The sequence below is a fragment of the Hesperophylax consimilis genome, chromosome 9 (genome assembly GCF_061612785.1).
Source record: "Hesperophylax consimilis isolate HC1 chromosome 9, BYU_Hcon_1.0, whole genome shotgun sequence".
NCBI lineage: Eukaryota > Metazoa > Arthropoda > Insecta > Trichoptera > Limnephilidae > Hesperophylax > Hesperophylax consimilis.
In genome coordinates, this window is record NC_142844.1 from 25,855,691 (window position 1) to 25,871,666 (window position 15,976).

A 15,976-nucleotide genomic window follows, 5' to 3' on the forward strand; every position below is an offset into this window, starting at 1 on the left:
AAGGTAAATTTTTATTCGAAGCAGAGTGTGTCGAAACTTATCAGAATTTAGAAAATTTAAAACGTGTAATATCTTATCGGTGGTACACTGTATTGATTTTTTGGTACTATATACTTTTCTGTAACATTATTAATCTCTAAATATTATAAAATAAAGTCGCTATCCGCGTATGTCTGTTTGTACGCTTAGTTCTTCTAAACTACGCAATGGATTTTGATAGGGTTCTCATTATCATTTAAGATTAACGTATTTTGTTTTTGTAGAAAGAGAAAAAAGTAGATAATCAAATCGTAAATAATATTTTTTCGAGCGCTTAAATTGATATTGCTGGCTAAACCTTATGAGATACATCAAAATAATCTACTACGGAATTGTATATCTTAAAAAGGTTTAGTTTATTTATAGGTAATTGAAAAAAAATAAAAATAGTTATCGAGCCATATGTAACTAAAAATTGCAAGCAAATCATAGTTTTTTGGTAAAACCATCTGTAATAAGTGGATATGTAATTATAATAAATAATTACTTTCAAGAACACAAAATAGGTAGTAAATAAATTTTTTTAAACTTTTTCTAAATTACAGTTTCAATGATGCTGAAAATCTTTTTTGAAGTGAAACTTCTTTACCCGCGTCATGCAATTTCGAGTACCGGAGTAAAACCAACTCATGACCGAAACGAAAATGCGGGACCGATTAAAGTTCATTTGATCTAGTCAAAGTTTTGAAGTAAAATATAAATGCTTCTTAGCTCATCTCGACAACTGGCGTTGGTGGTGTAATGGTCAGCGTAGTTGCTTTCCAAGCAGTTGATCCGAGTTCGATTCTCGGCCATCGCACATAATTTTTTTGTTTTTAACGCCTTTTTTTTTTTCAATGGTTGACCATAATATCAATCCACTAAGTAATATTTTAGGCCTGTAGCATACTTGAAAAGTTAAAGAATGATATAAAATTTTTTATGATGTTAACGATAAAAAAATAAAAAAAAACATAAAATTACCATAAAAAATGGGCCAACGGCACGCGGTGTTCCCAAGCGGTCACCCATCCAAGTACTGACCGCGCCCAATGTTGCTTAACTTCGGTGATCGGACGAGAACCGGTGTGTTCAACATGGTATGGTCGTTGGCAAACGCTAAACAATATTAATTTCTATTCTACCTGCCAATAAATATATGAAAATTAGTATAAAAAAGCCCTAATAATACTGAAAACATTAGCAAGGTGTGTGCGACGTTGATAAAAATAATCATTACATACGCGCTTGAAAAAGATCGTAATTACATCCATAACTTTGCAGGAATTTTTTTTTTCAATGGTTGACCATAATATCAATCCACTAAGTAATATTTTAGGCCTGTAGCATACTTGAAAAGTTAAAGAATTTTATGATATTATTAATGATAGTAACGATAAAAAAATAAAAAAAAACATGAAATTACCATAAAAAATGGGCCAACGGCACGCGGTGTTCCCAAGCGGTCACCCATCCAAGTACTGACCGCGCCCAATGTTGCTTAACTTCGGTGATCGGACGAGAACCGGTGTGTTCAACATGGTATGGTCGTTGGCAAACGCTAAACAATATTAATTTCTACTCTACCTGCCAATAAATATATGAAAATTAGTATAAAAAAGCCCTAATAATACTGAAAACATTAGCAAGGTGTGTGCGACGTTGATAAAAATAATCATTACATACGCGCTTGAAAAAGATCGTAATTACATCCATAACTTTGCAGGAATTTTTTTTTTCAATGGTTGACCATAATATCAATCCACTAAGTAATATTTTAGGCCTGTAGCATACTTGAAAAGTTAAAGAATTTTATGATATTATTAATGATAGTAACGATAAAAAAATAAAAAAAAACATGAAATTACCATAAAAAATGGGCCAACGGCACGCGGTGTTCCCAAGCGGTCACCCATCCAAGTACTGACCGCGCCCAATGTTGCTTAACTTCGGTGATCGGACGAGAACCGGTGTGTTCAACATGGTATGGTCGTTGGCAAACGCTAAACAATATTAATTTCTACTCTACCTGCCAATAAATATATGAAAATTAGTATAAAAAAGCCCTAATAATAAGAGAGAAGAATACTAGAAGTTTCACTTCTGTCTTGCGTAGGCTTGACACACCCACTTTTTTTTTGTAAGTATATTTTCCAATCCAACTGGTTAGGTGAGGTTACAAAATAATAGGTAGGTACCTACCTTTACCTAAAATGATCGTCGAATAATGGTGGAATTTAAAACAAAAACATTTTTGTAATATTAATTTACGGTACAATTTACAAACTTAAAACACAGACAATAAATAGTTTTAGTAAAAAAAGATTACCAAACAATTATACGATGTAATAAAATTGCTTATGCTTATCTCTAGACAAATTAAAATAAATTAATAACTGTTTTAAAAAAAGATGTGTTAAGTTTTTTTGCTACTTTTGCATGTTGGCATATATATAATATATTCTATGTACGATCTGCACAATCTTTATCTAAAATAACCTTTAAGAAAAATATCGTAATTTATAATATATATTTTCTGTGTTAATAAAAAGCTTTTTAACAATATAATGTACCTAAAATATACGACCAGAACTCTATTCTATCCAATATACCATCACTCAGGTTAGGTTAGGTTAAAAATAATAATATCTTCCTTTATTATAATTAAGGAGAGAATTTTATTTTTGAAAACTCATTTTTTATATATAATTTTATGTCCTCCATTCTATCCAGTATGTTTATTAGGTTGGGTTAGACACATAATAAGGGGTTTATCTAAAATAAATGTTGCATCTAATTCATATAAGGATGTTCTTGTATGAGTACCTAATAGGTAAATCCTTTTACCAATATAGTGTGCAATATATGAGCAGCACTCCTTTTATTCCAATATACACCTGTTGGTTAGTGGTGTAGGTACTGTACCGCTGGCAGTGCGGCCGACTTGCGACAGGTAGCTGGTGGCTGGTAGCTGGTAGCTGGTAGCCGCAGCGCGCGCCGGCAGGTGGAGTGGGGCGGAGCCTCGGTGTGGCAGGGCGGCGAGGGGGGGCAAGGCGGGGCGGGCCGGGGGATGGAAGGTCAATGTTAAGGAGCCGGCAGAGCCTCTATCAGTGACCGAACTGCTGCCGGTGGCTCAAGCGCCGCCGCAAACCGACGCGCACCGGAAATCACTCTGACAGTTGAAGCGGTTTCAACGACTTCGATGCTGGGTCAAGCTACAAACCTCGGATAGGTTTATTTAAAACAATATCGCGTGAATTAAAAATAAATTCAACAAAAAAACAATTTAATAATAATTTTAAAAAACAATAAAATTCATTGGACTTACGTTAAAAAAATCAACAAATAACAACAAACTCAATTAGAAGTGTTTTTGCGTTACGTCTAATAATATGTGTGTGTTTTTTAAGTGTTTTATTTTTGTATTAAGCAATAATTATTTTAAATAAGGTATCGTATTGTTTATTTTCATTGTGTTATTTTTTAGTTTATTTGGATGTTGCATCTGTCAATTCAACTATCTAAAAATCACAATCAGTTTCCCCGCAGGGGTAGGCAGAAAAATGGATCGCCACACAATTGTACATCGTCTCATACCTACGTACTTTTCTGTTATTCAGACTCTTAAAATGATCCTATTCAAGTTCTTATTTGATTCACTTGGTTATACCATATCGTCTTTCCTCTTAATTGATTTATTTTTAAGCGAACAGTTAATTGATTTGACTACAATGTTCAAAATTCAAAACAACAAAGGCGATCAATCATTTTGTTCGTATTGAATCGTGCACCGTTATATATTGTTATTACGAAGTGAGGAAAGAATTATTCGATTCCTCTATTGTAAATGATAATCACACGTGAGACGATCATTCAAAACATGGATGATTGATTCGACCAATAATACAAAGATTTAATGGAATCCTTTGATCAAACCGACTTCATCAATTAACATCTGACTGAGAGAGGAGTTGGAATGTGAATCAAATTAATGATATCTCGATAAACTGTCACGGCTAACAATCTGCAAACCACATTACAAAACATAACAAAATAACACATGAAAAAATAACAAACACGTGAACTGTTTTTATTATTTTTTTTTAATTATTTCCCACGCGTCAATGGCTTTTGTTTAACTGTGGGTGTTAATGCTTTATGACAATTTTTGTCTTTTTAATAATTGGTCATTGATATTTCACCTATCGACAAACAAAAAATAATAAAACCTGCTTTATCTTACGATCCATAAGCGAGTGGATCGAAAACTGGATTGAACGGTTGTGTCACTCGAACCGACAGTGAGCTCTAGTTAAAAACTCAAATAATTTTAATTGATACCCAAAATGGTATGGGTTATCTTCTGAACTTAAAACTTTTCAAAAGTGTATCATTCTGCGAAGAAAAGATTGTCCATTTTTGGTAGTTAACTCTACCGTCTTTCGTCCTGTTTTGTTTTATTTGAAATGTCGAACGCTTTTGTTTTTATTCAGAATATCTTTCGGTCTCTTTTGTTTAAATTTTTAATAAATCTCGGTCTCTTTTGTTTTAATTCAATATATCTTTCGGTCTCTTTTGTTTTTGACGATGTATCTCGGTCGTCTTTAGTTTTTGTTTGAAGTTTGTTGCATCTTTCATCCTTCGTCCTTTGCGACATATTGGATATGATGTCCCTTATTAACGATGACGTACGAGTCAGTGGTGTTGATTTTTAAAATAAATAAAATAAGACACTGATCTGTGGCGCGACAAGCAATAAATTAACATGCCTTTGAATGACATGTGGAAAATATTAATCTCGACCAAAGAATTGATACATTTTTTAAGCGGACACCTAATTAGTAAACTTAGAACCAGAATAATATTATAAGTCACCTGACTTACGACTTGTTGTGTTTCAATTACGATCAGTAGGTACGTGCATACCTTAGATATAATATTATTCATGTTGTCATATCTATGATTTATTTATAAATGTTGCAAAAAATGCGTACGTGGGAATTAAAATGTTAGAAATAAAACATTCAAAGGTTTATAAGTAGAGAGCTACCTACTAGCTAGATTGTAGTATAATATTCGAATCAATTTTTATTTATTAACGCCGATTATAGCGGCTTTTACAAAAGAATGACAATTGTTTTACATATAAATACAGAATATACATAGATAAAAAAAATATAAATATAAAATACATAAAAGAGAACAATAGAAATAGTAGTATCAACATAAAAAAAGTACAATGAGTAGGTTATTATAAATACAATACAACATAATAATATTATAAATCCCGGATATTATGTAATGAGTGTTAAGAAATTAATACTTTAGAACTGTATTTGATTATAGTCAATCTGAGAAGCGCTGACAGACAGTTTTAATTAAGTAGTGTTTGTATGAGGTTAAACTAGCAATGTTTATAGGTTCATCCAAAACATATTTATTTCCAAGTACATGTAGGCGATTCATTATTCATTGTTCAGCAGTATATTTTGTAATAATACTATTATAATGTAAGAAAATGGATAATACTAATTGCAACATATCTAGATGCTTAGGTACATACTACATAATAATATTAGAGTCAGAAATATTAGGAGAAAATGGGTTAAAAAGCTTTTATCGATGGAAAAACTAGATTAAAGAATGAATATATTTTTTATTTCAGCAACTAAAATATAAACAATTCAAACAATTCAAGTGAAAAAAAAACAAACAAAAAGTTGAACAAAGTGTTAAAATCTACCATTAAGTAGTGCTAAGTTTGAATCATAAACGCATTCTATTTAGGAACTTTAAATTATAAACGCGTTCCAATTACAAACTTTAAATCAAAACTCGTTCCAATTACAAAATTTTAAATCAAAACTCTTTCCAATTACAAACTTTAAATCAAAACTCGTTCCAATTACAAAACGCGTTCCATTTACAAATTCTAAATCAACAAACGCGTCAAAATTAAGAATTTGAATCCAACAAGAATGGAGACTCTAGTGCTGATCCCGCAGGAGTTCGGGCTGGTGGTGTCTCCGGCGCCCCGGCGAGCCCCACGAGGGCTGCGCGCCCCGCCCGAGCAGCCGGCCTCCGTGTGGACAACGGCCCCCGTGCCCCGCGGAGCCCTGTGCTACCCCTTCCAGGGCACCATCCGGATAGACAAACTGGAGGTGTACTCGTACGTCAAGGAGGATGATGTAAGTCAGATTTTGTACAATACCTACCTATATTTTTTATGTTAAATCCCTTGTTTCATAAAACGACCTCTACTTCCCATTTAAAATGCTCCCAAAATCATCTCATTGTGAATATGATAATCATTATTATTGATGGTGGATATTATTATGTAGATCTTCTTTTATATTCATTTTAGATACCAAGCTTTTACATGCATTAAATGGTATTTTATAATAATTGTTACAATCAATGGCACAAATAAAATTAAAGTCAGAAATAACTCACTCGTCATAAATGTTGTCTATTTACTGCTCTATACAAACACCCCGAAAATTTTATAACATTATTAATTAAGGAATAAAGAATAATTTAATTTATTGTTATTAAAGACAATTTCAATGCAAATGGAACTCGGGCAAAATAAATAAAGCGGGACTGTAAATGAGATATTCAAATCAATAAAAATAACACATAAGTAGGTGCTTCAGATGAGAAAAATAATTTATGTTACCGCCGCCAACTTTTTATTATCTCGCCATCAATAAAAGATTATGAGAAGTTATAAAACACACGCTTATTATAAAATACGACGGTATTTTTAAATGGACGATTCACCGGATGAACGGCGTAACTTATGGTTTTATGACTGTGAAGTTTTCTGAATATTATCAAGTTCAAAGAGATTTTTATTTACGATACTTAAATTCTTACTAACTATAACGTTTGCTATCATTGCCTTGCGAAAAAATATATGTTATTCTACATTTTTTTCAATGTGTTTTAGAACTATATAAATTTTTTCAATGCATTTTTGAATATATTTTCAAATATCTTCCCCAATATATGTTCCAATATATTTCCCAATACATATCACAATATATTTTCCAATATATGTCACAATATATTTTCCAATATATTTCAACATGTTTCATCACTACTGTAGGCATGTGGCAAATATATTATCACTGTCCGTGATTTGTCTAAGAAATGTGGTCTTGATTAATAAATTCACGTTAAAACAATTATCAGTGTTTCCCATAAATCAAGCTCATAAATAATACAAACGAGAAAGTACAATATTTAATATATTTTTTGAATGTATCTTCAAAGTTGTTTAACCCATCCATTGTGGATTAATTTCAAATGTATCTAGGTATGTTTCCTGTACATTAAGTCTGCGTGTTTTGCAATAAACAATAAACATAATACAAGCTAAGAAAACACCTGTTGTCCGTTACACTTTAAATACCAAGTCAGAAATTCACCTGCACCTTCTTCTTGGCTTTGTGAAAGGAATTTGTAACCGCCAAATGAATTAGGGAACTTAAAGAAAATAAACCAACCGTAAAACGTAAACAAACTCCCCTTCATAATAATAAAAATAAGGGATCTTATGAAAAAATATCCGTTCAATGTTTTTAAACTGATGCAGCCAAGCTTAACGTAAGGGATCGTAATTTTATTAATCATATGTACACAGCTCTCCTATTACCTAGTAGGTATGCAAATAATTTTATTTTAAATACACATATAAATACTTTTGAATAGAGCTAAAATATTTTGTTTGAACAACTAAATATTTTTTATATTTAAACCAACTGGTTTCCTAATAACCGTTCCTTCCTCGGAGAAAAATAATATACTGTATACAGTGTATACTAACACAAAATTAAAAAATAATAACGCCTCCGACCCCACTTCAACGCTTAACAATATGTGTTCACCCATTATTTGATTTTATAAGATGTTCTCAGCGTCAGTGTTTAGTATATCACTTTAATTCGTATTCCGCAGAAAATTGATATTTCACTCCAATAATGTAATACAATTTATCAACTTCTTTTCAATCATTTAAGAAAACTATAAAAAAATGTATTTTTATTTAAAAAATACCTTATTAAAACTTCGTTCATAAGTGCTAGACACTCTCAGTATCGCCCTGTTGAAATACCACCATTCCGAATCACATTGTGGCTTGAATTGTCTTTAACCGTCTTTGGTAACCAGATCTGGAGAGCCAGGTATTTCTCAACCCACTATTTTTTAAGTGCTTTTATTTAGTTAGATGTATGTTAGTTATTCCTGAGTGTAATCTAGTTCAATGGACTTAAAATTGATTTGAATTAAAGCATCATTTTCAAAATTGGAACTGATTATTTGAAAACGTCCGACAAACGTTAAAGTACCAACCGATATTATGACATTTTTTAGGTGAACATTATTTTTATTTCTTTTGAAAATCTTAACTCATTCTGCGCTAAAAATTTCTAATAAACAAAGTATCTAAATAAATTTGCCAATCATTACAATAAGACTTAATCATAACACACAGTTATAAAATAAGTGATTTATTTATTTATTATTTTTTTTATTATCAATTCGCAATATAATCTTCTCATTCTGATACACTTAACATCTTGGAAGATAAGCATATAAAAAGTATTAAAGCTATTTAAAGAGGAATTAAATACATATACTGTTTCAAAATGTTCATGAATTGAAAGTTAATTTTCAAGTTCTGTGAAAGTTCTATTTTTATTTCAGTTCTGTAAAGTAATTGGCCTATAATGATATAATAACAGAACTTGAATAGGACTTTCACAGACCTCTCAAATGAACGTTGAAATTTGATGAATTGTTCAAATTCCATAAAACAACCGTTAGTTAGAACATCTATTTTCTTCACATTTCACCCGAATAAGTGAATAACTCAGAATCTCTAAATAGTATAAAACAAAGTCAATATCCGCGTCTGTTTGTTTGTGCGCTTAGTTCTTCTAAACTATGCAACGAAGTTTGATAGGATTTTCACTATCGGATATTGTATTTATTGAAAGTAGAGAAAAGTCAAGCAACGTTGGGTAAACGTATGCTAGTTTCATTATAATTACGTTCGGGCTGTTAAATTACAAAACTGCCTCTATGGGCACTTGTTACTGGGTACTGGGCAGGCCCATTGATCGTTTGTAGACATCAACCGTTGTTGGTTAAATGTTTTCAAGTGTGATTTATGTTAAATGATTTTTCACGCACTACGTGTGCCCAACCGACCACATTTAACACTCTGGAATTCTAGAATACCTATACAAGTGGGGCAATTAGTTAGTTGCGATCTAAGTTATCATGTTGAGTGGTATTTAAGTAAAACAGCGCCTTTGAGGTGATTTTTCACGAAAACTGCGCTCTATAAATCAGCCAAATATTAATAATTTAAATGTTCACTCATACAAAAATGCACACCTGAAATTATTTTACGTTTTTACGTTGGATGCATGGAAAAAAATAAGTTAGCAAACTTTTCAAATTATTGGTAATCCGGTTTAAAACGGGATTGCAGACCGTTTCCTGATAAACTTTAAGTAAATTTCTAAGATATCGGAACACGTGTTTATATGAACGTACATTTTCCTTGATATTATATAATGACGAAATGTGAAAATATTAGGATTTTCATTGACAGGTGTTCCTACGTCGTAAAAATATGTTCGTCATTTACTAAAAGTTTAACAGAACACTTGTTAATTTATTCATTAATGCCTGCAATCCCGATTTTAACCGGAATACCAATAATTTGAAGAGATTCTTAACAAATCAGTAATACTCATTTTTCTCCGTGTGGCTTATATATATATTTTTGTTAGATTTTTAATGGAATCGTAGAAGTTATTGTTTGATACGTTTTCGAGTTTGAATGAATCATAGACATACGTTATAATCCACTATGCCCTCCTATTTGTTAGTATGGCTACCTATAACCACAGGGCTGTACGATTAGAGGTGCTATAAATAAAAATCTTCAAGACAAAACAATAAATGCTATTTTACGTTTTCCTGTTTTTACTGTACAAATTCTAAAGCATTATCACAGTTGAGTATGTAAATGCATATTTTTAGGATTGGTGTTTAATTGCATGTATAAAAAATATTATTTTATTTTGTAGGTAGTGTGAAATGACTCTCTATAAATAATAACTTTAGACAACTTATCAAAAATCCTCTATAATTCGATCTTATCTGAAAATATCCATCTACAAAGAACATAGAATGTATATTAATTTTAAGTCGAGCGACTTACGTACATCGAAAATATGCAAATGTGGGAAAAAGTTCGCTACAGGTAGATACTTTACATTATTTTACAAAATATTTTACTTTTACACGCTTATAATAATATGATAACCCATGATTTCATTTTCATTGCATACATTTACAACAATAATAATTGCTCTTGTTTTGATATAAAATCACACTACAATTAGAAGTAGAGTGACTGCGAAGCAATGTGATTCCATAAAATTCAATGCTCCGAGGCAGCAGGTGAACTTTTTCATCCGAAAACTATTTCCATGGCGTTATTCGCACACTCTCTCGCGCACAGTCAAGTGATAAGCACTCTGATTTATCACAAAGAAAACAAAACTCAAATTTATTAACCTTTCGTACTTTAGTCTGAGACGAAGCTTTGTGATTATTCAAGATCAGGGCTGGATCTTCAAAATTTTATACCCTTTGCAAAAAGTAACAATAATTGGTGAAAACATCATTTAAAATTCCTGTATATTAACTAAATTTATAGCTAGATCCGGGCTTCTATAAGATCCGCATCAATAAATCCATTACAACATCCCCTACCTTACCCCGCATCACAACGCTTCACAACTGCGTGGTGATTATAGTTCCACTGTCTTTACACTATATTTGTTAGGTTAGGTAATATAAATAGATATGTCATTGCATGCATAAAGATTGCAAACGAAGTAATTTGATAAATTTTTAATTTGAGAAAATAATTGATTACTTGATTAATAACATGTATTGTTTCACAAAATTAATTAGGTACATATGAACGTTTCAGAGTGAAAGTACTCTCAATATCACCCTAGTAAAAGACCACCATTCCGAATTGAAATTTTACTTTCAATGGCATAAGCTGTGTTTGATGACCATATCTGAATAGCCAGACATTTCCACATCTTCATATTTCCTATTTTTTTCCACTCTCCACTACCTTCAGCCTCACAAAAACCGCATCTTGGGATGCCATAGTCCTAAGACGGTTGGGAGTAGTTGAAACTCTTGTGCGGTATTCACATAAAAATTGATGAAAAATGCTATTATTTTAATACAGAATATTATATTTCACAGTAGTTTAGACTACATAGGAAACATGTATGAATTGAGGCAGGTGGATACCTACGTACTTAAGTTTTATTTATAATGTTTCATTTTAAATTTTTATATAAGCCTTGTCAATAAGTAAGTTTATTTTTATATGGAAACCTAAAAGGGCGCAAACGTATGTTCATACCATGATGATTAAAACCATGAAAACTGTAATTTGAAAATATTTTATTTTGTATATTAACCTCACGTAGGAGGCCCCGAAGAAAATAATTTCCCTCAGGGCATATGTCATATTTTGGAATGCTGTGTGGAGGGTTTTTTTTAAGGAAAGAAAGGCGAAGAAGCTCTGGGAAGGTAAAATCTATGAGGGTTGTGTAGAAATCTATGGATCAGTGTGTCTAGTGTTATCGTAGTACTGCAGCGCTAGGCGATGGGTCGACAGACCAGTTGGAGAGGTCAAAGGGTCTCCCCAAACCAGCCTTTACAAACATGTGTGTTGCAGTTGCATAAATATGATAGTATATTTAGTTACGGCCACGTGTATGCTATCATATGCCATTATATTCAACAATATAATCGAATGTCTGAAGGTTATGCTTTAGATAGCAATAATAAACACGGGGACATAGATTGCATCTGTTAATAAACACGGGGACATAGATTGCATCTGTTAATGTTCTTATTTAGTAAAACAAACATTAAGCATTTCGTAGCGTTTTTAAAATATGTAATATTATTATTGTACAAGTTCCATCCGTAGATGTGATCGATTTGTTTCTTTTCAAGACAAAGCCTTAATTCAATATTCACTTCCTAGTGTTTGTTAAAGTAACAAAAAATTAAAAGAGCGGAGAGGAATAAATGTATAATTTAATCACTTTAACTAGTGCCGATGTAACCCGCAAAAACTCACTCATCCTACAACGTCAGATAAAAGGTTTTTTTTCCGTGGAGAAATTTTACGTCTTTGGAATACTGCTAACTCAAATGTAATTTACACCTATCTTGAAAGGTTGAAAGCAAGAAACGACCTCTCGGCGAAGATTTAATTGAATAGTACATGCACTTATAAAATATGAATATATATTTATAACGTTGAGTAACAAGAGAGTGAATAATCTATAGAACATTTATTTATAACGGTGAATAACAAGAGAGTGAATAATTCAACTAATATTTATTTACAATTTTGAATAGCAAGAGAATAATAATCTATAAAAAATTTATTTATAACGTTGAATAACCAGAGATAATATTTATTTATAACGTTGAATAATAAGACGGTGAATAATCCAGATACTATTTATTTACAATGCTGAATAACAAGAGAATAAATAATCTAGAAAATGCTTATTTATAACGTTTAATAATAATATGATGAATAATCCAGATAATATTTATTTACAATGTTGAATAACAAGAGAATAGATAAACTAGAAAATATTTATTTATAACGTTGAATAACAATAGAGTGAATAATCTAGATGATATTTAATTATAACGTTGAATAACGAGTTATAATATTCATTTATAACATTGAATAACAAGATAGTGAATAATCCAGATAATATTTATTTACAATGTTGAATAAAAACGGAATAAATAAAGTAGAAAATATTTACAACGTTGAATAACAAGAGAGTGAATAATATAGATAATATTTCTTTATAACTTTGAATAAAACGAAACTAAATAATAGGTATAGATAAGTTCATTTATAACATTGAATAACAAGAGAGTAAATAATCTTTAGTTGTTACACGTTATCTTTATTTATAACGTTGAATTACAAGATAATAAATAATACAGATAATTCCGATACAAACATTTTTGCAGGTTGTTTTCACGTAAAGTTTTATGTTTATAGTGTCAAGCATAAACGCGTTTGTAATAATTCATATTATTATTTTACCGTCTATCTATTTATACTTTTTATTTTTTTTTTATATATTTTAACATATCGTAGGGTCACGTGGGGTAACGGTGCACGGAGAAAAATGTGTATTGCCGATTTATTAAAATTCTGTTAAAATGGAATTGGATGCTGTTTTCTAATAAACTCTCGGTACATTCATAATATATCGGAGCACGTGTTCATGCACCTACGTTTGTTCTGATAGTACCCAATAATGAAATTCGAAAATATTACATTTTTTATGAACACGTGTTCCGACATTGCCATAACACAAACGTGATTACTGAGAATTTATGTCCTAAGCCTGTCAATTCATTCGTTAAAGGACTGCAGTCCCGTTTTAAACCGGAATACAAATAATTAGAAAAGATTTTCAATAAATTAGTAATATTTTATTTCAGTTAGTTTTCTCCGTATACACAATTTCTTCATTAGGAACTTTGTATTGAAAATTGTCGATATTTTTTATTGAAAGCTGTCGATATTTTGTATTAAAATCTGTCCAAATTTTGTATTGAAAACTGTTGATATTTTGTATTGAAAGCTGTGGATATTTTATTCATTTTTTGTTTATTAATATGATTAATTATTAAGGCGTCTAAAAAAAACCCAAACCACATACGGTTCATAAGTCAAAAAAGTTGTATTAAAAAAATTCACAAGCATGTCGATTGCGTACACTTGACCCGTAGTCGGGGTAAGCATACGCGTACCGTGGTGTAAGTGTTCGCACTCTGCTTTCAATCTGTTCTTGGATTCAAAATGATCTAACAGTATGTTTTCTTACTCGCGGAATAGTTGACTGTAATAATATGTTTAAAATTATTCAATTACGTAAGTTATATTGCAGTTACAAAAGAGAGTATTATTACATTTGAGGTCTCCCCTCGAAGGTAGCCAAAATACAAATAAATGGACATCAATTATTGATAAGATCTTCAAAAAAATTTCAACCTCCAATTACTTATTATGGTGATCTATAAACAGGTTGAATATTTGTGTTATAGAATACAAGTATTTCAACATTTCCTTACGTTTTCAAGCATTGCTCGCAATAATTCATTGAATAATTCACTATACATAAGTGGAAAACTCGATTGTGCCTATCGCTTTGAGAGACTAGTTTAATTTTTCCTGCACATTATGGTCAGCACAACTGGAACAATTATGACAGACGCATAGAAACGAGAGTTGCAGAAGAACTTGACTGCAAACCTTCGTCTGGTTCTTGACATTGCGATGCAATGAAATGGAAACTCTCGGCTGAGTGTCGATGACTTTCCTACGACTATTCTCGCGGGGTTACGGCAGAACCTTGGGAGTATACCAGAACAATCGGAATCTGTTCTTCACAAGTTACATCGCCGATTGTGTTTTTACATTGGGTAAGCAACCACTGAACTTGGTACGCTTTCTATGATATCGGAGACTCCTTTGTATGAAATATTAATGTTTTTTGCAAGTCGATAATCCGCGGTGGCATTGTCTTCGTGTGATTTACTTCGTAGTCTCAGTCACTTTCTATAGTGTTCTTTATATGTTAGATATTTTCTATGTAGGGTGGTACCTATTTGTCACAGTACATTTTACAAAAATACGTTGGCAGGTACATCATTTTTAAGTATTTGTAATTTGTAATGTTTTACAAATAAATAATTTAAAAATAACATATTTTCCGTACTTTTCAGAGTGAAAGATATTATCAGTATCACCCTGGTGAAAGATCACCATTCAGAATTGAAACAATTGATGAATTGAAATGGCCGTGATCAGATATGAAGAGGCATGTACTTTCCTACCTTCCTCATCTCCATCACCTCTCCCCCTACCTTCAGCCTCACAACCAGTGGCAGTTCGTGACTTTTGGGTGTACTAGAGTGCTAATATTACAAAAATGGCTTTGTTGATTTTTTTTTCGAAAATTCTAAAACAAATTCAATAATGCCAATTTTTGTAACGTTAGCACTCTAGTACACCCCAACTTGGGGTAGTATGATAGTACTTGGTGGTTCTGGATGGTTCCATTAAGTGCTTACATTTTTATTATTATTTGTATTAGAGTCGTAGAAAATTCTGATAGAAGAGTTATGGGTATCCTTACACTTACACTTTTGATGATTAAATTACAGCCACGAAAATAATAAGCACGGGATCATTTAGAGGAAATAGTTAATTTGCTAAAGGAAATGAATCAATAAGTATAAGTAATGATCAGGATAGGTATTCCAGATCGAAATAAGACAAGAATATACTGCAGCAGTATTACAGATTTCCTATTAGTTTTTATTGCGAAAGGATCAATTTGCGTAAAGAGAACCATTTAACAGCCTTATTTCTGCATTTAGTTTAACTTGAGAAATACACAAGACGATTAAAATCGTCTTTCCAATGATCGCATCGACATATTTTATTGAATACAGCATTGCTAAATCGTAAACTTATTTAACAAAACAAAACCATGTATTTCTGATCAAATAATAAATTCAAACTTATCTATTAAATTAATTACACTAATCTGGATGCAAAAGTAGATCATAATTACTTAGATTAGATTGAAATTTAATGTGGGTTTTTTGGAAACAAGATTAAATTAATTGCATAGTATTTCACTTTCGGATTTGCATTCCTTCCCGAAAACAATCAACAAGCTTTTGAATCACAATGATTAGATATATCTGACACTAAAAAAACGTGTATAAAACAAGACAATCGTGGAAACAGTTTCGTTTTCATGCGATTAGTTCATTAAAC

General features: G+C 31.5%; 1 protein-coding gene and 3 non-coding genes across 4 annotated transcripts in view; 1 reads left to right on the top strand and 3 right to left on the bottom strand.

Moving 5' to 3' along the window:
* Positions 1–1,013: 1,013 nt before the first annotated feature.
* LOC149421131 (5S ribosomal RNA) lies at positions 1,014–1,132 on the bottom strand. The gene has a single exon (XR_016302683.1). It is a non-coding gene; the product is annotated as a 5S ribosomal RNA (ribosomal RNA).
* Positions 1,133–1,455: 323 nt separating this feature from the next.
* On the bottom strand, positions 1,456–1,574 carry LOC149421132 (5S ribosomal RNA). The gene has a single exon (XR_016302685.1). It is a non-coding gene; the product is annotated as a 5S ribosomal RNA (ribosomal RNA).
* A 323-nt stretch (positions 1,575–1,897) lies between these two features.
* On the bottom strand, positions 1,898–2,016 carry LOC149421133 (5S ribosomal RNA). Its single transcript, XR_016302686.1, has one exon. It is a non-coding gene; the product is annotated as a 5S ribosomal RNA (ribosomal RNA).
* Positions 2,017–3,150: 1,134 nt separating this feature from the next.
* LOC149421134 (uncharacterized) overlaps positions 3,151–15,976 on the top strand; it is a 214,478-nt gene continuing 201,652 nt past the window's right edge. Inside the window, exons 1-2 of the mRNA XM_089635380.1 lie at positions 3,151–3,468; positions 5,684–6,206. Coding sequence (XP_089491506.1) covers positions 5,997–6,206 — 210 coding nt within the window. The 5' untranslated portion in view covers positions 3,151–3,468; positions 5,684–5,996. The remainder of the gene's footprint in view (positions 3,469–5,683; positions 6,207–15,976) is intronic.